This window comes from Diplotaxodon limnothrissa, linkage group LG4 (assembly GCF_057381915.1).
Source record: "Diplotaxodon limnothrissa isolate DT_005_m linkage group LG4, D_limnothrissa_male_GT1.1, whole genome shotgun sequence".
NCBI lineage: Eukaryota > Metazoa > Chordata > Actinopteri > Cichliformes > Cichlidae > Diplotaxodon > Diplotaxodon limnothrissa.
Genome location: NC_140599.1, coordinates 17560717 through 17587082, shown reverse-complemented (window position 1 = coordinate 17587082; position 26366 = coordinate 17560717). Strand labels below are relative to the sequence as shown.

The 26366-nt window shown below is 42.0% G+C and overlaps 2 protein-coding genes across 3 annotated transcripts; one reads left to right on the top strand and one right to left on the bottom strand.

Moving 5' to 3' along the window:
- Positions 1 to 3920: 3920 nt before the first annotated feature.
- Positions 3921 to 21269, bottom strand: rfx1a (regulatory factor X, 1a (influences HLA class II expression)). The gene is made up of 19 exons (XM_085352345.1): positions 21181 to 21269; positions 17563 to 17940; positions 14258 to 14367; positions 14074 to 14169; positions 13564 to 13839; positions 13238 to 13335; positions 12683 to 13121; positions 11799 to 11980; positions 10000 to 10119; positions 9607 to 9740; positions 8100 to 8218; positions 7645 to 7751; positions 7357 to 7508; positions 6732 to 6829; positions 6246 to 6395; positions 5654 to 5862; positions 4340 to 4493; positions 4201 to 4246; positions 3921 to 4110 (listed from the first exon to the last, which is right to left on the bottom strand). Exons 2-19 carry the CDS (start codon positions 17918 to 17920, stop codon positions 3950 to 3952), a joined length of 3009 nt encoding a protein of 1002 aa, XP_085208471.1. The 5' UTR covers positions 17921 to 17940; positions 21181 to 21269; the 3' UTR covers positions 3921 to 3949.
- A 1897-nt stretch (positions 21270 to 23166) lies between these two features.
- rln3a (relaxin 3a) lies at positions 23167 to 24723 on the top strand. Of its 2 annotated transcripts, none has more exons than XM_085352343.1 (2): positions 23167 to 23326; positions 24440 to 24723. In XM_085352343.1, the coding sequence occupies exons 1-2, from the start codon at positions 23167 to 23169 to the stop codon at positions 24721 to 24723; spliced, it is 444 nt and encodes a 147-aa protein (XP_085208469.1). The 2 variants fall into 2 exon arrangements, with proteins under 2 accessions (XP_085208469.1, XP_085208468.1); XM_085352342.1 differs by having other exon boundaries at positions 23167 to 23335.
- The last annotated feature ends 1643 nt before the right edge of the window (positions 24724 to 26366 follow it).

Here is a 26366-nt window from a genome sequence, read left to right as displayed (position 1 = left end):
AAGGCCGGCTTACTGTGGACTAAAGGCTAAACTGGAAAGATGGGGCTGGGTGGGGGATAGCTTTTCAGATTTGGCCAGCTTTCTGTGAGTAATCATCGTTATTTCTTATCATTTGGAAAGTTCAGAAGGGCTTTCAGCACACCTCAGAATGGCGGCATATGGAGACTTTAAAGTGTAGTTATATTCTTGTGTAGATTGTACTGCTGAGTTCTCCTACAGCAATTTATCCCTCAGTTCATTGCCGCTTGTGCAGACTCCAGGTTGCATGTTGTCTTCCTTTATTTTGTAAAGCTTTTTTACAAACGCTGCCTTTTTTTTTTCCTTAATTGTCCTTCCACGGTCATTGTTTGTGCAAAAGTTTGAACTTTAGTCTTCCAAGTGTGTCCTGCTTTAACATATATTGTATATACACAAACTGTATATTCAGCAATATAAAGCTGCTGGTTTTCACTTCCGGAGACGTATCAGGTATGATTCTTGTATTCTGAATGGCAGCTGCGAGTCTTGCCTTTGGGTTGATATTGTGTTGAGATTGTTATAAACAGACGACCACCAGCAGCACTGATCTGAAATAAATATATCAGCTACTTTGAAATCTTGAATATCGTGTCTGTGTCGCTTTTGGACCAAATGCACTCATTAGGTACACCTGTTTAACTACTTGTTAACACATATCTAATCAGCCAATCGCATGCCAGCAACCCAACATATTTAGGCATCTAGATGTGGCCAAAAATACCTGCTGAAGTTCAAAATGAGCATCAGAACAGAGAAAAAGGTGATTCAAGTGACTATGAACTTTGATCTGTTCAGCTTGTCCCCACACAGACATCTCTAGAGAATGAGAACATTTCTTGAGCATTACAATGAGTTCACTATACTTTAATAGCTTCCACAGTCACCAGATCTTAGTGCATTAGAACATCTTTGGGATGTGGTGAAACGGATGATTTCATTCATGGATGTACAGCTGACAAATTTTCCGCAACTGTGTGATGCTATCATGTCAGTATGGTCCAACATCTGCGAGGAATGTTTATAGCACCTTGTTGAATTAAGGCAGCTTAAAAAGCAATAGTGGCTCCAAACCAGTAACTAATGAAGTGGCTGCAGAGTATATAATACATGCCCTGCTGTTGCCAGCCATAAAAGAGCACTTGAGGGAAAACACCACTAGGGGTCACTGTTAGCTTACCTGACGTGATACGTAAAGGAGGGTCTCTTGACATAAATGACATGTTTGTGTGTCTCTGAGCCTCATTAGGTGTGGCCACTCATGGTACTTTGACACTTTATGACACTTTGCAGTCATTTACTTGCGCTTTTCTGCTTTTATCTGAATATTGCTCAGCTATTTATTGCAAAACTTTAAAATCCTGTGTGTACCATGGGACCTCGCACATGCAGAAACACTGCACCAATAACATCTTTCTCTGCTCTGTACCTCTGATTCTTCCACCTCTGCTGTTCTCAGTGAACACGCTCGGGTTACCAGTTGTCAAAAGTTGCCAGCACAATTGATCCGTTTCTGCTCTGCTTAAAGCAGGCTGACTTTTGAGTTTCAGGTATTCTGCGTTTCCTGTTCCAGTGTCTTATTTATACAGCAGCAGAAGTGGTAGCAGACAAGTGTGTTCGTGTGAGCGTGGCCCAGGAAGTCACAGTCTTGTTTTTTTTTTTTCAGCCAAGGGTGTCAAATTTAATAAGAAAGTGACTGTTTTTCAGACAGTAACCCCGCCCTTACACTGGTAATGACTACAGAGATGATAAAATCAGACTCAGAAACCCACGAGAGATATCCGGAGTAATTTTAAAAATTCTTTAATTTATATCTTTAAAATTAAAAACATCTGAATTGCATTCTACCACCTCCAAAGGCACAGTCATACTTAGAGCAGACCAAAATTCAAAAAACACTGCCACTGAACATCTTTTTTTTTCTCATTTTGTTTTGTACATAAGAAACAACGCACTATAAAAATGACGAACATTTTTTTCCTTTTTTAGTGGGTAAACAATGGCCATTCTGCACGCTGTAGATCATTAAAAGACTGGAGTGATATGTACTCAGCTGTGGTAGCGCTAGACTTCGTATAAAGGATGATGTGCTGGTTTGAGGCTGGCAATGCCTGTGAAAAAACACGCACCGCTATTTATAGACAGTATTGACAGAAATGAAAAAGGAATATGACAACTGATCTCAATGAACAGTGTTTTAGAAGCAAAACAAAGCCATCGGGCATGAGAGTGAGAAAAAAAACATAGTGAGACGAGGGGAATGAGATGAGCGGTGGTGGAGGACTGAGCAGATCTCTCACCTCGGTCGATTTCTCTGAATCTCACCGAGGGGTGAGAGACATTTGCATGAAATCTGACGCCTCCATCTCACCGTTTAAAAAAAAAAAAAAAAAAAAAACACCTCGAAGAAAGTGAGGGGGGAAAAAACAAACAAAAAAACTTTTAGACAATAAAGTCAACATGTGCAAAGAGGCAGGGCCTTACTTAGCCTGTGAGTGGAAAAGTCATCAGATATGAAAGAGGATCGATAACCGAACGTACAATCACAAATCAATAATGCACACGAGGGTCGCTTACAATGTGTGACAACACAGCACCGTACACTGCACAAGAGGTTCACTTAGTGACAACGAAATTCAAAATAGTGGATAAATATACAGTAGAATATAAGTATATCACCGTTCTTACTCAGGCACAGTTCTTAAAAAAACAAAAGAAAGAAGAAAAATCAGCGAGGATCAAAGCAAACCGGTTTGGCACCCAGAAACACACAAATGTGGGGAAAAAAAACAGAAACAGAATGAAATAAGGCAAAAACATAACGAGTCGAGGGCAAATGAGGGCACAGAGGAACTTAATGGGTGGATAGGATTGAAGCACTTAAACATAAACTATGGTACACGTACGGCACTTCTCTCTCTCTCGTGGGAACCAGATGTTCTTGTTTTAAAAAAAAGGAAAAAAAGAGAATTTTTTTCTTGCAGCAACTAACAGGAGTTCCTACTTCACAGCTGGAGCTTCATCTTTACAAGTGTTTGTGGCAGCTGAGGTAGGCACTCCGAGAACACGAGAGCTTCTCTTTTTTCTTTTTTGTCTTTTTTGTCTTTTAACAGGTCTTTTAACACAGGAAATCTGCACACGCCATCAAAAAAAAAAATCAAACCATGAATGCTCTAGAAAATATCTACACAACAGTCACCACTCGGCATGAGTCACGCAAACAGACGCGCACGACCGGGTAAAAACGCGTGTTCACTCGGCCTCTACAAATAACAGCAGAGCGGTGTGACCACAGTGCTCGTACAAGCTGACACACACAAAAAAGTCGCCTGCTGTCTTTAAAAAAAAAAAAAAAAGCAACAACAACAAAAAACCCTACGCTCCCACAAAGCGGTAAATGAAGTAGTGACTAAATTCAAACACCGCTTACGGTCCGCTCCGCACACAAACACACCGCAGTACCTTTTAAAGACCACTTTGATACGGCAGTGACAGTGGTGGGAGGGCGAGCATTCGTTTTACAGCAATGAGAGGGAAAAACAGCGAGGCTGCGGCGCGATGAGGAGATAAACGAAAAGAAGTGCCTGGCTTTAGTTTGTTTTGTTTTTACAGATTCATACAACTGAAGGTCCTCTCTGCATCAAGAGACCCTGGGTTTCTGAAGCCACGTCCTGTTACAAAACGCCACTGACTGTGGGAGTAATCAATGGTGGCGACAGGCGGTTGTGCCATCCGGGCAGCAGCAGTTACTGACTTGAGTGTGTTTTGATTGTGTGTGCCTGAGGACTGCACGCAAACAGAACCATATGCAGCGAGAGTGCACGCGGGCGCACCTCAACAAGCTCTATATACAGGTGTCAGGGGGTATAAATTACTGTTCTTTGTACATCGGCGTGTGTGTCTGTGAGATCAGCACATGTCATTTACACTGCGGCTAGTTGTCAGCTGACCCGGTGGCGAAGAGAACTCTCTGGTCAGTTCTGGCCAGCTTGGCAGGCGGCTCCAGAGACTCCTCTCCGAGCACGGCCCCGTCTGAGGGAAGGGACAGCTCCTGACCTTCTTCATCACTCTCCTCCTCCTCTTCTTCTTCCTCTTCTACAACAGACAGCATAACAGAGATGGTTACCAGCAAAGCTTAGAGCACAGGTGTCAGTTAAGACGAGCTACAGCAGAATCAGTGCAGACCTTTATCCGGATCCAGCTGGTTCAGACCTCGGCCTAAGCTGGCAAACTAATGGCAAGAGGGGATTTGGTTAGTGGTGTAAATGTGGCTTACACTATTATATGAATGTATTTGCATTTCTGGATCCGTGTATGTTGATACCTCTCCCATAACAGCAATGGGGGTCTCTCCTTTAGCCTGGGCCACTCTGTGCTCGATAAGGTAGTACATGTACTCGTCGTATAGCAGACGAATCAGGTGAAAGGATCCGAAGCTGGCGGCACTCCGCAGGGTGAGGTCTCTGATTACCATGGAACTGAGGAACAGAAATGGGAAACAAGCCACTCTTCATACATGTACCACTTCTCTAACTTACAAACAGAAACTGCTTTTTTCCTCTATCTCATTGCTTTACTGGGACAAGGTTGACACCACAAGTCGAGTCGGTGACTTATTTACTCAATTTGAGTATTTGATAAGTTCCTTCAATAAAGCTGTGTGATGTGGGGTGGTTTGGATTTTAAATTTCAGCTCTGCTATTTATTCCAGACAGGTCTGAGAGCGATTCAGAGCCTTCGGATTTCCATCCAGTCTCCAAAGGAGGCAAATGAATGGCAACTGACTTGTAATGACCTGCTTGACTAAGACCCTGCTTATGGGATGAGCTTGGTTTTATATATATTTATATAAATAAATAAATTAAATTCCCCACTCGCCCTTTATCCTTCTTTATCTTTATCCTTCAAGCTCATGTCTCTACCAGAGGCCTAGGAGCTTGAGGGTCCTGTGCGCACACACACACACACACACACATATATATATATATGCATATCCTTGCTTTTTTTTTTTTTATCACTATGGCATATGTGCATAGGAAGGTATATGGATGCATACTTACGATTACAGCATAGAGGTGGATGAGGATTATTGTTACTGTTACTTTTAGCATTTATTTAGGAATATGGTTATAATGAGTAGTACACTCATCCTTTTATCTCTACTATCCTAGTGATTGTTTTCTAGTTTGTGTTGTTATTGTAAGTATTCTATGTCCTTGTCTTGGTTATCACTTTTTAAACTGCTCTCTTGTTTTGTTAATTTTAAAAAATCCAGTCATTTAAAATTTGGACAGTTTTGATGATTATCTTGTGATTATTACAGTTAGCAATGACTTAACAAAGTACAGACTAGGTTTGTTTTAACTTCAGGACTAAAGCCTGCAGCTCAAACTGAATACAACATCACAAAAAATAATGCAAACTGACAAAGGCCATTTTAGCCCTGTATACTTCAGCTCTAAATTACTGGCTATTGTGCACTCGTACACTCCTCCTTCATCATTTTTACCAGACATTTAGCTCAAAAGAGGAGAATAAAGATCCAACCAAATCAAATCTATCAACACAAATAAAAATGGACTCAGAAAAGGTCAGGAGAGGCAGAACTTGGAATTCATTCTTTCTGACTGCTCCCCACCTGTAAAAGGACCACTTGAGCAGAAAGAGCTTGGCAGCTTTAGGGAAAGCAGGGCTCTGTTGGTAGGGCTTTAGGACCTGGGAGACCACACCGTCAAGCCACGCGGCCCACTGCTCCAGTGAGTTCTGCTGCTGGAGGGTCAGCTTGAAGTCCTGCTCGAGCCGCTGGACCACACGGTCTTCGCACCGGCACACCCATGAAGCCTGCTCCTACAAAAGCACAAACAGGGAGAAAAAGGCAAAGTGTCATTATAGGGCAGTCACATCTGCACCAGTAAAAGAGGCTGGATGACCTTATATTTATAAACAGCAGCAGATGATGGAGCTTAAACCACGCACTAGCACTAAGTTTACTGTTCAGTATCTGAACATATAATCAGGCGGAAGAAGCAGTTTCTTAGAAAAACCAAGTGAGCTTCCTGAACAGTAAAATAAAAAAGAGACACTATGACGGAAGTTGGATAAACAAATAACACATGAAACCTCAGTGTAACCACAAGCTACAGAGTCAGCTGCAAAACCAAAGCGGCATTCAACCACTGACAATGTCATCAGCGCGATTTAATGAGAATGCTGCTAGACACTGAACCGACCTGGACGTTGGCAAAGTCGACGCGGTTGAGGTCGGACAGCATCTGATTGATCTGAGCCGTGTTCTGGAGGACAGCACGGGCTGCCTGGGCCAGGTGGTTCAGACTGGTGTAGCGGCGCAGGGTCTGAGCAAAAGCATTGGCTGATGTGACCTGAGAGAGGAGGAAGACGACGGGTCACAAAAAGATGCATATCAATATTTTCACAAATATCCGTATATAACAGATGTTTTCTGTGATAGCTGCTCACATCTGCTGTCATTTATTTACTTTGATGGAACCTCTTTTTTCCCTTCTTCACAAAAGCTGCACCGCAGAGCTTTTATATAAATTCAACTCTAGCTCCTGCTCACAAAAATCTAATAATGTCTGAGCTTAGAGTCCCACACAATAAGACGATGTTTTTGTCATGCCTGAAAAGACTGTTTGCTCCATGGCTCAGAAAACAAGCGGTTCCATCAGCGCCAAGCTAATAATGGAGGGCTTTACCTTGATGCGGACCATTTCCTCAGGGATGTTCATCATGGCATTGGTCAGCCAGCTCTCCAGGCTCTTGGCAAAGTTGCGAATGGCTTGAGTTAAGGCACCTGTGGGCAGAAATGGGTCTGTCACTGCTAGAGTGGGAAAACGATTATCTAATGTCTAGACAATTAGCCAAGGTTCTGCTGGTCAAAGATTTTTCAATTTTTATTTATTTTCTTTTTGGCATTACAGCTGAATAACCAGACTTGTATCCACTTTATGTGGATGTGGAACATTTTTTTCTCTGGCAGCATTGTGATGGGAAAGAAAATGACGAATATTCAAAAGGGAACTGTTCAAGGTCTTAAAAGTTAAACTCTGACTAAAACTATAACCGAAACCAGAAGAAATAAGTGTAGCTGCCAGTAAGGGCAGCGCAATGGGTACACGTGATGGAAAACAGTGTATTCTTTCACTACACATCCAAAAGGCTGTCAGGAGGATCTTTGCTCCCTAGTTGGCTCATTTCAACAACTTTAAATTGGCACTGAGTTTTAGGAATAGCTCTTTATTTGTATAAACACACTCTGTAGGCACGGATAAGCATGCTTACATGGTTCACTACATAATCAGTCTTCCTATAGAGCCTTACTGGGGATGGGTCTGAGGACATCAGGGATGAGGATTTCCACCAGGCCCTGGTAGAGGCTGTTGTCACAGTCGCGGCTCCAGCGCAGCACTGGCTCATATTTGCACAGCAACACCAGGCAGGACTTAGGGAGACGCTTCTCTGACTCATCGTGACTGCCGAGGCGCACACACACGCACACACAGTTTGTATGGAAATAGTAATGCTACGGCAACAGACAAATGTTTTTACTATCTTAGGACACAATCTGGATCTTGAATGAACGCCTGCCTGTGGAGTACAATCACTCACACGGCCAACGTGGCATCTCCGGCCTGACTTTGGCTGAACCTCCAGAAGGTCTTCCACAGAGTCTCCACTAGGGTAAACTGCAGGTTAACCATCACATCGAGAATAGCCTGAAAGAACGGAAAGAAAAGAATCCATACATCGAAGAATCGAAGACTGAGGACAAATAGATTATTGGGGTGGGGGTAGTGGGGCAACTGGAGGAACAAAGGAGAGGAAAACAACATTCTGCATTTCTGGATTTTGCTTTCAATGTGGTCTTCCTAACCTTAAAACTCATCTTCACCACTACATCTTTAAGAACTTGACATTTTGATCAAATTACAGTCGGTTTTTCCCACTAAAAGGTTATAATTGGTGTAATTTCATTTAGAGTAGTCCTGCAGTGATTCACAGAAAGGAACTACACACAAAGGAAAAACTTCAGTAAATAGTCAGTGGGTTCCAATTTCGGTTACCTCACAATGTTCTCTGTACAGCAGCTGAAAGCTCTTTATGTGCTCCAGCTCAATGCCCTCTGGCAGAGACTTCCCCTGGAGATCGATCTCTGGGAACTCTGGGAGAGCTCTGGATGCATCTGGACACAGGACAAAGGAGCAGTGGATACTAAGAGAGAAATCCCATTAACTGCACAGAGTAATCAACATTTATGTGAATGCCACTAAATGTGCTTAGATGGACATGCCTGTTGTGGTTTAGCTCATAGTAGGAGGGATGTGGCATTTAAATGTTGGTAATGAGATTGTCTTTTTACATTATGTTCAGATTAAAAACATATAATCCGTCCATCCATTTCCATCTGCTTATCCAATTCAAGACCCTGAATTGGATAAGTAGGTAGGTCTCGAACAAACCTGGACATATTGCCAGTCTGTCACAGGGCAAACACACAAAGACACAACCATTTAAACTCACATTCACACCTATGGCTAATTTAGAATCACCAGTTAACCCAGCCCCTCTAACTGCATGTGTTTGGACTGTGGGAGGAAGCCAGAGAGAACCCATGCAAACACGGGGAGAACATTCAGACTCCACAAAGAAAGGCCACAACCAAATATGCTAGATTCAAACCCAGGACCTTTTTGCTGTGAGGCAACAGTGCTAACTACCATCCTGCCTTACACATATAGAAATAGCCATCCATCCATTCTCTTCTGCTTATCCAATTCAGGGTTGAAAGGGGGCGGGGGGGGGGGGGGGGGGGGGCTATTCCAGCTGTCTTAGGGCAAGAGGTGGAGTACACCCTGGACAGGTCGCTCGTGTGTTGCAGGGCTAACACATAGACATAGACAACCATTTGCACTCACGTTCACACCTATGGGCAATTTAGACAAACACGGGGACAACCTGCAAACTCCACACAGGAAGATCCTGTCCTGGTGATGAAATTGAACCTCCTTGCTGTGAGGCTCTGAGTGTTAACCACTGCACCGCCAGCACAGCAGCATATAGAAATGTTAAACATATATCAGGTGTAAAAATCCCATCATGCTATCAAACAAAGGAACTACGCAATTCAAGTAAACACAGCAGCATAAGTATAGCCCTGTGTGCTATATGCTTACATAAATAGGAAACCATGCCTTATATACTTGTAATAAACTGTTACAGCAGATTCTGTTACTGGATTTGACAGTCCGTTAACAGGGCATGGAGGTCCTTGCTGCTAATAAAAATGAAGGCTTCCCAAAAAGCCTAAAACCTAAAGATGAGGAGACACACTTTGTCAGGCCAAATTAACAATTTACTTCACAGGGAAAAGCAAGTTCAAAGACTGGTGCTGTGTCAGGCACAGCCCATGCACTCTAAACAACCACATACTGTAATGCAAGGTCCTCACAACAAGCCCTGAGAGCTTACAAGAATATTTTGCTTGCTCACTCTTGTGACTCAACCAAATTAACATTAAAAAAAAAAAAGCAGCACTCACTAACAAGTGTGTTCATTGTTTACTAAGCTCACCAAGGAACTGTTGGTACTGCTGAACCTGGGTGCTGATATCCACGTGGCCCGATCCCTGCTGCTGTTGCTGCTGCTGACCTGCTCCTGCTGCCGTTCCATTGGTCATTCCTTCCACCTTATGAACAGGCTTCAACCTGATAGGTAGGGAGCGAAAAAGCACATCAGGCATTCATGTCTAGACAAAGGTGATAAATAATGAAGTGAAATGAAATTGTAATTCAGTCTTATAATAAGAGCAGCAGATGCCCAGAGCCGCGAGAAGAATGGAAGACATGGTGTGAGAGATGGAGAAAAAACAGGAGCCGGTGGCAAAAACCGTATGAGGTAGAAAAAAGGTCAACTGTGTAATGATAGAGAAGATGCGCTTGAATGTGTAGACATTTCTGTGGATACCTCTGTTTCTGTGAGAACGGCTGTTGCCTCATAGCCAGGTGTTGTTGGTCTTCCATCAGCCGGAGAAGAGAAGAGCCCGCTTTGATTCTCAGCCCATAATAGTGGTATTTAGAATTACCCCTAACAGGAAGACAAATGTGGTTTGACTTTTATTTTTAAAAGAGCCTAACTCTATAGAGAGCATAGTGTTTATGCTGTCTGTTTAAATGTATGTTAACTCCATACAAGCCACATGTATAGTCTTACTATACACTGAATTAGAATTTCATAAAACACAAAGTATTTGCACCCATAGCACTAAATACTTTTAAAAAGTCATTTCACTAGCTCACTCACTCTCCCACACACATGCTGTCTGTCTTCATCACTACCCACATGTCTTCCTACACAAGGCAAACATTTCCCAATGCTCCAGAGAGCTTTATAGATGTTCCTAGAAAAATTTAAACAAAACAACACAAAAAAAACTGCATTTCTGCTGGAAACTAATTTAAGGTACACCAATCAAGCATAACATATGACCACCTGCCTAATATTGTGTTGGTCCCCCTTTTTCTGCTGAAACAGCCCTGATATGTCGAGGCTTGGGCTCCACTAGAGCCCTGAAGGTGTGCTGTGGTATTTGGCACCAAGAGGTTAGCAACAGATCCTTTAAGTCCTGTAAGTTGCGAGGTGCGGCCTCCATGGATCGCACTTGTTTAACTAGCACAATCCAAATTCTTGGGAATTGGGAGGCCAAGTCAACACCTCAAAATTGTTGCTGTGCTCCTCAAACCTCAAACCAACCAGAGCACGTTATTCTGCTGAAAGAGTCCACAGCCATCAGGGAGTACTGTTTCCATGAGAGGGTGTACTGTGGCTATGCAGCCCCACACACAACGAGCTGTGATGCACAGTGCATTCTGACACCTTTCCATCAGAACCAGGATTAAGCTACAGGAACGGTACCGTGGCTGCATCAAACCACAATCAGCCTTGGCCGCCCATGATACTGTCATCATAACAGTGGTTCACTATTGTTCCTTCCTTGGACCACTTTTGATAGATGCTTACCATTGGAGACTGATAACAACCCAGCTCCAACCCAGTTTTCTAGCCATTACAGTTTGGCCCTTTCAAACTCAGAGAAATGCTTTTGCTTCTTGCTTTTAGCACATCGACTTTGAAGACAAAATGTGCCACGGTGAAGAGACAATCAGTGATTTCACTTTACCTGTCAGTAGTCAAATCTTATGCCTGATTGGTGTGTGCATGCATAGCATTACGCACGTCAGTTACATGGAGACTACTGGTGTCTGGTGAAATGAACGGAGGACTACTGGGTTTGTGCTCCTGACATGCATCACTGCAGCAGAAAAGGCCACAGTGGAATGTGTGATGTGTTTGTCTGATCTCTCCTCTGTGGTCTTCCTCTTCTCCTCCTGCCTGGCAGCTCCATCTTCAACATCTTTTGTTCAATATATTCACTATCCGTCCTCTGCAGATGTTCAGACCATCTTAGCCTTGACTTTCTAACTTTCAAAACCACTCAACTTAAGTTGTCCCTCTTGGTCACTATCAATGAAAATCCTAGCAACTCTGCCTCCTGTCTTTTTGTCAGCATCACCATCTCAAAGCCATAAATCATAGAAGTTCCCTCTACCAACTTGTAAACATTTTCCTTCACAAACCCTTAGCATTTGTCTCCACCCACTCGACCCTGTCTGTCCTGTCTTCTTCACCTCTCTCTTTACTAATGGATATAAATGGGTTGCATATATATTTTTTACCCTATGAGTTTGGGTGACTACACAGCTTACCGAGTGCCCAGACGCCGTGTGCGTAGCCCCATGAACACAGATCTTATGAGTTTCCCGAATGACGCAGCATTAACAGGTTCTAGCTTCTGCTCCTGGCAGTGCAGCAAGTAATGGCAGTAAAGGGTGGAACGGGGCAGACTCACTCCTTCAGCTGTCTCATAGTTGTCCAGCAACCACTGTACCTGACACACAGGCAATGGAACAAAGAAAATAGCTGGTGCAGTTAGCAAAGCCAGCATATACAGATATACAGAAAAACATAGAGCAACAGATAAATGCATAACTATTACCACACATATCACACCTTTGAACAGATACATGTACATGACATGCACACAAACGCACACACGCACACACACACAGATTTCTCTGGTATTTGTATTATACAAACGCAAATCCATTCGTATTTACAGTCCGTCTGTCATTCAGGAATGAAAACACAAATACATCTGTTTGCGTGCCGTGGCATACAACTTTGGTATGCAATGAATCAATGACCTGGAGTACTGATGGGATGCCGGCCAGACATGTTTTGGTTATGGCCATTGTATGGGGGTTCAATATGATGAATTTGGGATGAACAGTATAGTGTCAAGGCATTTCAGGCAAATTAAAAATGCCCCTCATTACATGCACTGCAATGGTATGAAAATGATGAGGTCATGGTTTTGTTTTCTTTGAGGAAATCACAGTTAAAGCAAAATAAATAAATAAATAAAATTTCAGCTAACATTTTTTGCTCCTAATCTCCAAATTGTTCACTTGTGTTTTCCACTTTGACAAAACTCAAACTATGACGTCATCAGTGTGCGCCACCAAAAGGGGGGGTTGTGTGGATGAGAACAGAACGAGAAGAAATTCCTGCGCTTGGCGCCTCTGCATACCTTCTTGTCTGCCGACGGCACGCTACTCTCCTCGCCCTCTGTAATACTCACAGTGGCCGGAGAGGCGCGGGCAGTGTGTGAGTAGTTCTGACTGTTGCCAGCTGCCGACCCGCTGCTGCTGCTGCTGCCGCCGCTGCCCAGCATGTAACCCCCCTGGATCACATAACTGCCTGCCGCGCCGCCGTTGGTCCCTGCCCCTTCTCCGGCCCCGTTGGTCGTGCCGCCTGCCGTCACCACTGTGGCCCCTCCCCCCGCCGCGGTGGTAGGCTGGGCCACGAACATCGAGACGCCCGCTGTGGTGCCGGCTGTCACGGACACAGTCAGAGGTGTGCCGGGCGTGGAGGCCTGGGTGCCGGAAGTCGGCTGACCTTCGTAATATGGAGCGGCGGTGGTCTGGGTGTACAAAGGGGTGTCGGTGTAAGGGAAGGTGCCGGAGCGACTGGATGAGAGACATGCAAAGATGGGTTACAAAACCAAGCAGCCGAAGAAAGAAGTAAGACAAAGAAAACAATAATTCTGTGTGGACAAGTGTTAGAAAATGAGGTTCATTCTAACATGGTGCTGGTGGTGTAGTTGTTGTCTTCTCCTTCAACATACTGCACTTGATTGGTGTACACATGTTGCACTGGCACTGATGTGAGCTGCTGCTGGACCTAAGGAGTGAGCGCGCACACACACAGACACACACACACACACACACACACACCAAAATCCAATAAATCCTCAGCCATCTTGTTGAACCACATCAACTCTTTCATCCTTTAGAATCTTAATATCTTTCATGTCCGGCCTTGTTTTTGCACTACAAACATTTCTTATACTGACAGCTTCTCTGTCCACTCATCTTTGTAGCAGCAGATTCCCTCGTGTCCCTGACCTACTTGGAAAGCGGCGGTTGCTGTGTGCAGAGGTGGCTGATTGGGACCTGAGCTGAGGATGGCAGGGTAGCCTATCTCTCTCTCAGCATGCACAGAGAGCATGCACAGTGACTGCCAATACTCATCCAAGGGGAGGTAGACGGGTTTGCAGCAGTAGCCGTTTACGCAGTCTGCTGACATCCAGGCAAGGCAGACTGACTCCTCTGCCTCATGACGCAGCTGCCAATCTTCTAGTTTCCTATCCCTGACTAAACCGGTCACCTCCGTGCTAAGGGGAAGCTGAAAAGTTGCAGATTTGACCACAGAAACGATGAGCTGACTAATACTGAGCCAAAACACAAGGAAGTTGCAAAGTTTTGTACGCATCACAAGTCACATTGATCACACATTTAGTGAAGTGAAGCTGTGATGACTAGCTCGCATTTACACACTGGTTAGTGAAAGCATAAGTTATTTTCAGACATCACGTATATGCCATCACCACTGACAAACTCCACTGGGAGTTTGGCTTACCTCCTGGGTGATGTGGACAGGCTGTAGACTGGTGACGCTGAGCTGTGTGCCTGGCTCAGTTTTGGCAATCTGGGAGGTGGCCTGCACCACTGACCTCTATTGAGATGAAGAGAAGATTCAAGAGCAAAGAAAACAACATAATGTAACATAGACGGACATAACCATGTATGTGTGCAAATTTTACCTGCTGAGCTGTCTGCACCTGCTGAACAACTTGTGTGGGGACTCCAGTCTGCACCACAGCTGGAGGTGGACTGGAGTCTGACACACTGTCATTTGAGTGAAGGGAACCCTCTGAAAGATAAAGAGGGTATCTTAGTACCTGCACAAATTAGTGATATTATTTCTACTTCATTAAGCTGATCATACACTGCCTCTCATCTCTTGCTACAGCTGATTAATAATAAAGTGGTAACACTAATGGTGTAATAAAGCAGATAAAATCATGTCTTTAAACACATAAAAGTATGCACAAATCAAAAATCTCCCACCTAAAAAAACATTTGCACTTAATTATTTGTCAACTTTTTGCTTGAAAAACCTTTATGAAAACTAATGATAGTAATAAAAAAAAAACATCTTTTAAAGACACAATTAAAATTGACCACAGAGGATAAGCCTGTGACTGTAACACAGTTTTACTTCATTCGCCACACACCCTTATACCAAACTGGGATTATCCGGTATGTGAGCCGAGCGTTTTTGTCTTTACAAATACTTGACTGTACAAGTCGAATTCAATAAGTCGGGCAAAATCAGGTATTTCTGCTGCAGCTAATTACTAGTTTACTTACCTTCCACTTCTAGAACCTGTGCATTAAACTCCACGCCTCACCCTTTTTGATTTTGTCCCTATAAATCAAATCTGCTTTGTCAAATAAAATGATGAGTCTGAAAAACCCCTTAAGATAAATTCTCATCATCCATTGTGAAACACCTCTGACTGGTTAACTTCAGGCCTTGCGCCAACAGATCTTTATTTGTGATGTGTTATATGACTGTGGGGTGGCAGATAGAGACATATTTACACAGTCTGAAGCAAGGAACTTCTAGGACATTTGTGTTATGATATAATAGCTCTTGTCTAGACTGTCAACATTTAACTTTAGTAATCACACTGTTAAATGGATACAGTCTTATCTATCAGATAGAAAACAATGCGTGCAAATAAAGAATAGCAAGTCACCCTATCTTTACTGTACGCAAGGTGTCCCCCAGGGTTCAATTCTAGGCCCCCTGTTATTTTCACTTTATGTAAATGACTTGCCTAATGTGTGCAAAAATGTGGACACATCCGATACGTATGCGGATGATACGGTAATTTTTACGCAAGCCAAAACTGCTGATGATGCCGCCCATCAGCTTTCACTGGCATTACATGATTTACAAAAATGGCTGAATGACTCATGCTTGTGCCTTAATTTTAAAAAGGCCGTATCAATGTTTTTTAGTAAACCTAAAACAACCGTGGCTGCAGTAAAAGTTTGCTTGGGTGCACAAGAATTAATTAATGTTGAGGAATTTAAGTATTTGGGAGTGCTACTAGACTAAATTATCCTTTAAAAAACACATTGAAAAAGTAGTGAAAACTGTAAATGTTAATATACAGAACTTTAGACATATCTGCACATCATTAACAGACACAGCAGCGATTACATTCCTGCACTCAATGATACTGGCTCATATTGAATATTGTATTACAAGTTGGTCCTATACGAGCTCTGCTGCTATTGGGACAATTGAAGTATGCTACAAAAGAGCATTGAAAATATTAGATAAAAAACCTTTTTCATATCACCATTGTCAAATTTTAGAAAAATACAAGTTTTTAAATTTTACTAATTTCAAATTATTTAAATCTGCCTGTCTAATATACAAAGTTATACATGGTCTGGCGCCTCCACCAATGAGTGATTTTATTAAACAAAAGTCTACCAGTGTTGCTGGGTCTCAACTGACTCGAGCCACTGTTAGAGGTGATTGTGAACTGGCATTCAGGCGGACCACCTTTTCACAGAATGCTTTGTCATATCAGGGAGTGAGCTTCTGGAATAGTCTTCCACTGTCAGTGAGGGAAAGTACAAGTCTCCCCATCTTTAAGAGTCACTTAAAAGGGCGGCTGAGGGACACACAAACATGTAATCATGTTTAATAATCATGTTTTATATTGGACGGGAAAAAGAGTTAGTGTATTACAAAAAGGGAAACAACTGTTAGTGCAATGGGTGAACGCAATATCACGATGGTCAGGGCATGTACAATACTGGGTTTTGTGCAATATAATTGATGTGTTTCCGTTATTGTTATTGTTATTGTTGTTGTTGTTATCTATACTGTCCTCTGTGTCCACTCTCCTTGTCACTGTTTGTGCTACAGGGAGTGCAGAATTATTAGGCAAATGAGTATTTTGTCCACATCATCCTCTTCATGCATGTTGTCTTACTCCAAGCTGTATAGGCTCGAAAGCCTACTACCAATTAAGCATATTAGGTGATGTGCATCTCTGTAATGAGAAGGGGTGTGGTCTAATGACATCAACACCCTATATCAGGTGTGCATAATTATTAGGCAACGTCCTTTCCTTTGGCAAAATGGGTTAAAAGAAGGACTTGACAGGCTCAGGAAAGTAAAAAACAGTGAGATATCTTGCAGAGGGATGCAGCAGTCTCAAAATTGCAAAGCTTCTGAAGCGTGATCATCGACCAATCAAGCGTTTCATTCAAAATAGTCAAAGGGGTCGCAAGAAGTGTGTGGAAAAACCAAGGTGCAAAATAACTGCCCATGAACTGAGAAAAGTCAAGCGTGCAGCTGCCAAGATGCCACTTGCCACCAGTTTGGCCATATTTCAGAGCTGCAACATCACTGGAGTGCCCAAAAGCAAAGAAAGGTGGCTATATTGGTCGCTGATTTGTTTTTGTTTTGTTTTTGAATGTCAGAAATGTATATTTGTGAATGTGGAGAGGTTATATTGGTTTCACTGGTAAAAATAAATAATTGAAAGGGGTATATATTTGTTTTTTGTTAAGTTGCCTAATAATTATGCACAGTAATAGTCACCTGCACACACAGATATCCCCCTAAAATAGCTAAAACTAAAAACAAACTAAAAACTACTTTCAAAAACATTCAGCTTTGATATTAACGAGTTTTTTGGGTTCATTGAGAACATGGTTGTTGTTCAATAATAAAATTATTCCTCAAAAATACAACTTGCCTAATAATTCTGCACTCCCTGTAGTATAATGTGATCACTGTTTTTGTCCTTGTCACATGACCTGTAAATAGTGTCTCTGTATGTTTTTACTAACTTGTGTTTAACACCAACCTGCCGGAGGGTCTGCAGATGGAAATTAGCCTAAGGCTATAATCTGGCATATTTACATTTGTTAAAATGTTCATTAATATGTATTGCCCCTCTTTCTAAAAAATAAATAAATAAATAAATATTTAATTGGGATCACATGCACTGTTAGTGCAGAAAGCCTTTACCTGTGACAGTAACAACGATGTACTGTGGAGTGCTCTGAGCATTTCCTGACTGCGTGGGGGAGCCCTGGATCTCTGCAGTCACATACTGCGTCTGAGCTGGCTGGGCTTGCACTGTGGACTGGGTCTGACTAGCAGCGGGCTTTTGGGTGGTGATGGAAGCGGCTTGCTCTGTGGGAGTAGTTTGGCCTGTGGGTGTGACCACAGAGGGAGCAGCCACAGTAGTCTGAATCTCAGCCAAAAATTGTGGGGCAGTTACAGGGGTGGAGCTGGCATCAGGTTGACCCGTTGTCACAGTGACAGCAGTCCCCTGAGTTTGGGCCGCTGGCTGGATCTCACCTACGTAGCCTGTAGTGGCCATTACAAGAGCAGGGAATCAGGCTGGGGAAAAAAGAAAACAAGACAACAAGTTACACATTTTCAACCTAAGCTGTTTGTTTTCAAACTACAGGGTGGGCCATTTAAATGGATACATCGTAATAACATGGGAATGGTTGGTGATATTAAAGTCCTGCTTGTGGTACATTAGTATATGTGAGGGGGCAAACTCCTCAAGATGGGTGGTGACCATGGTGGCCATTTAGAAGTCGGCCATCTTGGATACTACTTTTGTTTTTTCAATAGGAAGAGGGCCATGTGACACATCAAACTTATTGGTAATGTCACAAGAAAAACAATGGTGGGCTTGGTTTCAACGTAACATTATTCTTTCATGAGTTATTTACAAGTTTCTCTTTGTTCACAGCCATTGACATGTCGAAGAGGTTAACACGTGAGGAGCGGATCGAAATTGTGTTGATATCTGGTGAACGCAGTAACCGGGTCATTGCAGCAGATTTCAATGCAAGACACCCTACGAGACCACCCATCTCCCATGCTACAGTTAGCAAACTGCTTGCTAAGTTTCGTGAAACTGGTTCAGTGTTGGATTTGCCAAAATGTGGACGCAAGAAAACTGTCACTAATGAAGAAACATCAGTGGCTGTCCTAGCTTCATTCAGCAAGAGCTCACAGCGTAGCACTCGCCGCATGTCACTGGAGAGTGGCATTAGTCGAACATCCCTTCGGCGGATATTAGCTACTCACAAATGGCACCCTTACAAACTCCAGCTACTGCAGCAGCTCAACAAGGATGACCCAGATCAGCACACAGAATTTGCAGAATGGGCAAAACAAAAATTGGAACAGGACCCTCAGTTCACGCAGAAGATTTTGTTCAGTGATGAGGTAAACTTTTATGTGAATGGTGAAGTTAACAAACAAAACCACCGCTATTGGTCTGACACTAACCCACATTGGATGGATCCCTCCAAAACTGTTGGAACAACAAAAGTGATGGTTTGGTGTGGTATATGGGGTACAACGATAGTGGGTCCGTTCTTCATCAATGGAAACCTCAAAGCCACTGGATATTTGAAACTGCTACATGATGATGTGCTTCCCTCTTTATGCACTGAAGCTGGCACGTTCCCTGAGTTTTTCCAGCAAGATGGTGCACAACCACATTATGGGTGCCAGGTCCAAGCATTCCTAGATGAACAGTTTCCTGGAAAGTGGATTGGTCGTCGTGGGCCAGTTGAATGGCCCCCAAGGTCTCCCGATCTGACCCCTTCAGACTTTTATCTTTGGGGTCATCTGAAGGCAATTGTCTATGGTGTGAAGATACGAGATGTGCAGCACCTGAAGCTTCGGATACTGGATGCCTGTGCTGGCATTTCTCCTGCCGTGTTGCAATCAGTGTGTGAAGAGTGGGAGAAGAGGGTTGCATTGACAATCCAACACAATGGGCAGCACATTGAACACATTTTATAAGTGGTCAGAAACTTGTAAATAACTCATGAAAGAATAAAGTTATGTTGAAACCAAGCACACCATTGTTTTTCTTGTGACATTACCAATAAGTTTGATGTGTCACATGGCCCTCTTCCTATTGAAAAAACAAAAGTTGTATCCAAGATGGCCGACTTCTAAATGGCCACCATGGTCACCACCCATCTTGAGGAGTTTGCCCCCTCACATATAGTAATGTGCCACAAACAGGACTTTAATATCACCAACCATTCCCATTTTATTATGGTGTATCCATATAAATGGCCCACCCTGTAGTAGACAATGCTGTGTTAAAAAAAAAAGAGGCAATGAGGCAAATTTAGTACAACCAAAATATATACATCATAGGTCCCAGTAAAGGTTACAAATATGTAAACAATCATGAATAAGGAGTCTAACTTGTCAATTGCATAGGTAACATTTAAACAGAAGGTAGGAGGTTAAACTCTATCATAGGAATCAGCATTAGATCACGTCTTTTCTAACAATATTAGCCTGTAATAAGCAGCTCATACACCACACAGATATTTTTACATGCTCATTTCTCACCTAGATGTAAATGAATGCTCGAGGGGGGTGTCTGAAAGTACTATTGTGGCCAGGGCCTCTCAGTGGTGCAACTCATGAGGGGATGCGGGGGAGGAGCATTGATGGGAACAAGCATTTTGGTGTCTCATTACCTGTAATGTGATCGCACCGCCTTTGATGTACATAGGCATGCCCGTAGAACAGCTAGGGAAAATCCCTTACCAAACTGTATTAACGCTACAGTGCTGTCTATTATTTTGCTTTATGTCATGTACACTGTCACCGTAATCCACATTTTTAATACCATAACACAGATAGTTAACTTCTGGCTGTCAATAATTCAAGTCAAATAAACACAGCAGAAAGAAACATTTGTAACTGAAAATGTGTGTTTTCTTCTTTTCAGTTAGATAGTAGGGAGCTTGTTATGAATCTGAACCTGTAAAGGTGTACACTTAGGAGTCTGCGTCAGTGAACAAAGAGGTGAAAGTGAACTGTAACCTAGAAAGCACCTGCAGAACGCCCTCCTTCGCCACGCCCCTTACGTATTAAATGTCCGCCACCTGCCACAGCTTTCTAAACTTTCCGTTAAAAGACAGAACGGCATTTTAGTCAGCCTTCAATTTATTTAACTGCTCAAAACTAACACAAAACACGTCCCTCTATTAATTTTACAATCCCAAATTGGCCTCCCTTCTATTTTGGAAGGGATGGGGGCTGTCGCTAGCTTTATGCACCATATGTGTGTCTAGTCAGCTAACGGAGAAAAACATAAAGTGCAAACCCATCACTGACTGTACATAATTCACCGTTAACAAGATGAGTGTCCGTTTATAGTCAAACAGACGTTGGCTGCGAGCGGCGGCAAGCACTAGCCTGTCGTGACAGCCACTGATGCTAGCTGTGTAGCGAGATAGCAGGATCAGGAAGCTAACTGGTCTCTACAACAACCGCCATTTTGTACCTTTTGCATTTGACATCGCCATAACAACGGCCTGCTTGGGTATGCATCTATGGCTGCGTCGTCATGGCAGGCGAAATTCAGAGTCACACAGATGTGCAGCAAGCAAGCACAAACTATCGCACACTAGAAAGCCTGACCGGTTATCAGAATGACGGCTAGCTTGCAGGCTAACCCCCAGCTAACACTGGGAGGCAGTTGCCTGTTATGGCTACTGAAACAACAAGGGGGAAAAGCAATAGCAGAATTCAGCTGAAGCGTTAGAGGACATAAAATGCTACAGATCATGTTAAGAGCTTCACCTCTGGTTCCACGTGTGTATTTCCCACTGGCAAAATATCTTCTTTTATTTTTATGGCGGTTTCAGTTGTTGTTGTTGTTGATTCTCGTTGCTGGGTTCTTGTCGCCAGGGCTACCGTGGCTATGGCGCTTCGTCCTCACCAGGGCAACTGTTGCTACCCACCCGCTCCCTTCCCTCCCCCTTTGCTGTTGTGATTGGCTGAGAGCTGCCAAATTGTCTTAAAGTGACAGCTCCAGGAAAATTTTACTACAAAGCCTTCCACGCCCATTTGTGGAAAATCCCAGAGGTGGAGGCTCCCAGTTAAATCCCAGTGAAAGTAATAGAATTGTTTGTAGTTTGTTTTTAAATTGGAATAAAATCAATGCACAGCCTATATGGACTGTCATTTAAATTGATCCATCTGGCTACATTCATTCAGTGACTTACCCAAGGGTCCATTAGTAGCCTACCTGAAGAATGGGCTATTGATGTGTTGTTTTATTTTAATATGTTTCTTCCTTTTCTTTACTCTCCTTTTACAATAATGTAAATATCAGTCCATAACAAGACATTACAAAGTGTTTTACAAATAAATGAATACAAGGAAACACAAGGCTATATAAAGACAAATTAAAAAGTTTTGAAAACAGAATTAAAAAATAAACAGTGAATTTTGCATTTTTACCTGTCATCACAACACATTACAGGTTATTATATATGTGCATGTGGCATATGACTGCATAATAGTGAGCCAAAGGCAAATTTCTTGCCCTAAATTTCATTTAATGTTCTCATCATACAACATAATTTATACATTTTTTTTCCCACACACCACTGGTTTATTTACTGTGGTCTGTAGCATTTTGATATTGCTCCCTTGACCTCCACAGGTTGCCCCAGCATGACAGTGTTTTAACAAGTGTCATGGTGGATACCTTCCCAAAATGTCATTTTGTTAGCTTTGTATCATCACATTAATTACAAATTCAGCACCCCTTTTGTAATTTCCTAAATGAGCGACCTTTGGCTATGCGGATATACAGATAAGAATGTGTTTTATTTGTCTCTGACTCATAATAAGACTTCTGTGTTATCAGACTTTGGAAATGTCACTGGTCCAGTCTCTCTTCTTCAATTCACCTTTTGGCAAAGAGCTAACAGGATGAGTAATTTCCTGCAGAAAAGGTAAGTTCTACATAAAGAATTTTTACGTAGGTTAACTGTGTCAAAGGTGATGTAATGAACTAGGATTGCAAAAACCTGAATGTATGGCTGTAATATTGTTAAATGTCATCAAGACAATTAAAGGCCACATGCGTCGGCAGAACTAACATGTTAATTCTTTAGGGACCATATTTTTTTACAGTGTGTTGGCATTGTTTTTTAATAATACAGTTTTATATGAATTAAATTGGATTTGTTTGAAAAAAAAATTGAACATGTAAAAGTCATTCAGTTTCCAATGGTCTGTGCAGAAAACTACACAAATATGTGCTATACACTGATTAATAACACTATATGTATTTTTTAAGTGCTAAAGGAGATGTATACATGTGTTTGTAAACTTTTTTTCACATTTGATATACAATATGTATATAAAAATGGTTATAATTAGTATACCAAACAGCAATCAAGTAATCTTGTTATAACAGTCTAATTGTGTTTGTCATTGTCAGTGATCTGTACACAATATGGGTTTTCTGGTCTGGTCATTTTATTATATAGAGGGACAAACATTTGCCTAAACTATTAGATTATAGATTCCTCTAACAAACTCATTAACTATGCCACCTTTGGTCTTCTTTTTGTCTCCATAAAGGTCTCCCACTGTATCTCCTGTTCAGATCTGTTCTTCTCTCAGAGGAGGCCTACATGCGCAGTATGCATCTCCTCCTTTTCAGGGGTTCAAACACCTTTATAAAGCGCGCCTGGGTCATCTAAAAAGTCATTGCTTATGCAAAGAGCGAGTTAAACCAAATATTCTCCTCCCACTTCTTGCCTTGCGACTATGTGGAAAGCTGTGGTGCTGGCTGTGTGTCTGCTTGTGGCTGGCGTTCAGCCCATGGATGACCCAGCGTATGGGGTGAAGCTCTGTGGCCGCGAGTTCATCCGGGCAGTCATCTTCACCTGCGGGGGTTCACGATGGAGACGGTCACTCAGGAGTTTAGGTAAGCCCGGTGATATTTCACTTTATTTTTTACCTTTTGCAACCACTTTTAAAATTTCTATTTGTGAATCGAGGTGGCTGTGGCTCAGGTGATAGAGCAGGTTTTCTACCAGTGGATTGATTCCTGACTCCTCCAGTCTCAAGTATTGTTGGGCAAGATGCTGAAACTCACGTTGCCCCGATGCATCTGTCGGAGTGTGTGAATGTCAGAAAGCACTCAGGCATAGATAAAAGCTCTATATGAATGAGTGAATGACACTTGTAGTAGAAAGCGCTTTGAGTGTTCAGCTGAGCAGAGACGTGCAATGTGCCATCCATGACTATGTAAATAATTTAGACTAGTCTTTTTCTGCTCATTTGTGATCATGCAGAGGTATCCAGAGAAATGATGGAAGGAAATCACCTGTAAGTTTAAGTGTAGAATGACTGGCCGGCTGGTTAGAATGGCTGGTTAGCTAGCAATGGATTACATATGATCAGATTACAAAAACCGAGTGACTCCTACTTAATTTTTAGCTTTTTATTATAATTAATGGTAGTATTATTATAGTTGTTGTTCTTGTCTGTTTTTTTTTTACCTTATTAACTATAATTTTATGACTTTTGCATTTCACATCTCTCTATCTATCTATCTATCTATCTATCTATCTATCTATCTATCTATCTATCTATCTATCTATCTATCTATCTATCTATCTATCTATCTATCTATCTATCTATCTATCTGTATTGTTGTTTAAGATTGAATTTGAGTGTATCCACTGAATTATGTTATTACTTACAAAAAAATGTATGAACTGTTCAGTAAATGACTACAGCTTAAAATGTAATTGCTCTCAGCCCTGAAAGGCTGAGAATGTGATATTCTGAATCAAAGTGCCTTGGTTTTCATTTACTATAATGATGTGCGCTTACTATTCTGAGCTATAAACCACCAAATGTACATTTAAGCATCTAACCCACCAGGCACACTTGGCAACAATCCAGTGGCATCCCACCCTCGCTCCTTCCATCGTATCGTCTCCAGCAATAATGAAATGCAAATAATGCACATATTTTGCTTGGATGCAAGAGAAACCCATTCCTTCATACTTTATTGTTTTTACTCCCACAGATGCTTCAGAGGACCCCTTCACCTCCCCTCAGGATGAACTCTCAGAGGGCTTGAATCACAATTTTGCGGTGGAGAGTCTCCTTCAGAGAAACACAGATCCAAGCTCCGCATCCAGAGACAACCAGGAGGGAGCGTTCAGCCGCTCCACCCGTTCATTCATCACCGAAGAGATACTGGAGGCGCTTCGCAAAGCTGACCGCAAAGGCCGCGATGTGGTGGTGGGTCTCTCCAACGCCTGCTGCAAGTGGGGCTGCAGCAAGAGCGAGATCAGCTCTCTCTGCTGAGGGTCGATATATGCAATCTGAGCGCGCTGGCTGCCAGGCATGTTGTACACCTTAATAAACAAACAGAGACACACATATGCACACGCACTCTTCTTTATTCACTTTTTTGTGAATTTTATATCCTGCGTGTGTCTGTTCAGTAAAGTCTGTTTAATGTCTTTAATTTTCAGTATCAAGTAAATCTTTATGTGGCCAGTATGATATATAAAGAGACACGTTTGTTTTATGACGTCTTTGCTTGTTTTCTTTTTACATTACCAGTAACTTTCTCTGCTGCAACTGATGAGAGCTCAAGGGAATAAAATGCTTTGCTAAAATCATTTGAGAACAAGTTCATTAAAAAACTAACAAACACACTCGTCACATGACACGGAGGGATAAATGAATGGAAAATTCATTACAATCTGTGTTATAACAAACATAAAGTGACAGGTAGATGTGTATTTTTACCTCAGTCCCCAATGCTTACACAGCAGCTTTGCTTCCCATGAAATATGCTGCTGTGGCCTACTTAGCTTTTGAGGCATTTCCACTTCCTTAAAAACATGCTGTAATTGGTGGAAGGGGGGCAAACATTAAAATGTACGATACTTAAGTCACTGCAGCATAAAAATGACTTTTACTTGGGGGAAATTATATTTGCAGAGTCGGTTTCCACAGTTGATATGCTGCTTTCAGTTTAGGTTTTAATGTCTGTTTAGTTTCAGTTTACTATTTATTAGTTTCAGTATTAGGTTTAGTTTAGTTAGCTTTGGTGTTTTTTTTTTTTAGCTTTGATCACTGATGCTATTTATCTAGGTCAACAAGTTCACAAGGGGTCACAAAAAAGAACAATATCTCATGTCATGTAAACATACCCTCTGGAAATGCATGCACGAAGAGCCTCTGATGCAGGTTAACACATGTTACTGTGATTTGTGTTTTATGTGCCACATATTTTTTTAGTTGGTCTAATGTTATATTAGCTAACAGTTTAGCTTTAGCAAACTGATATTACTATTCTACTGCTCTATCACAAACACACTTACCATCCACTTCATACAGATTTGTAATAAAATGGCTAGTGTATATATTTTTTAATTCAAATGACCATTAGGACACATAGATTTCACATGAATACGTTTAGAGAACTTTCCTATAATGATTTTTAAAGGTTGCAAACAACCTTCAGGATATTCTTTTAAAAAGGAAACAAGCAGACACAAACGTGTTTCTTAAAACAGGTAACAGACTCTAAAACAGAGGGAATTATGGTGTGTTCAAAAGTTTATATAAGCCCAAAATGCTTTATACACTCAGGTTAGTAGCTGTCATTTTAATTAGACACTTTCATACACGTGCTCACGTTTGAGCGGCAGAAATTCAAAACAAAACTACCTCAAAGTTCAGTAACCTAAATATCTTACGCTACTTTTTGTCACGTGATATCTCTCTTTCTTTTCTTGAACTTATGAAAAGCGTTTGCGTAATTAAAAAACAAAAAAATAAAAAATACAGGGTAGCTACGACAGACACGTTTCGGGACCTGCAGCGAGTTAGTGTGTGGGAAGAACTGACACGACTAGCTGCCGGCGAGCACGCGCGGGTGAGTTGACGTCACTGGCAATTCCAGCAACTGGGTGGAGCGAATCGGTAACTGCGGA

What these genes read in the sequence shown, in the direction of transcription:
- rfx1a (XM_085352345.1), bottom strand. Translation starts at nt 17,920, where the DNA reads ATGGCCACTACAGGCTACGTAGGTGAGATCCAGCCAGCGGCCCAAACT. An exon ending in TGCCGTCGGCAGACAAGAAG is followed by an intron (nt 11,981 to 12,682) that starts GTATGCAGAGGC and finishes CCTGTGTGTCAG; the next exon opens with GTACAGTGGTTGCTGGACAA. An exon ending in CCGTTCTCACAGAAACAGAG is followed by an intron (nt 9,741 to 9,999) that starts GTATCCACAGAA and finishes CCTACCTATCAG; the next exon opens with GTTGAAGCCTGTTCATAAGG.
- rln3a (XM_085352342.1), top strand. Translation starts at nt 23,167, where the DNA reads ATGTGGAAAGCTGTGGTGCTGGCTGTGTGTCTGCTTGTGGCTGGCGTT. An exon ending in CAGGAGTTTAGGTAAGCCCG is followed by an intron (nt 23,336 to 24,439) that starts GTGATATTTCAC and finishes TTACTCCCACAG; the next exon opens with ATGCTTCAGAGGACCCCTTC.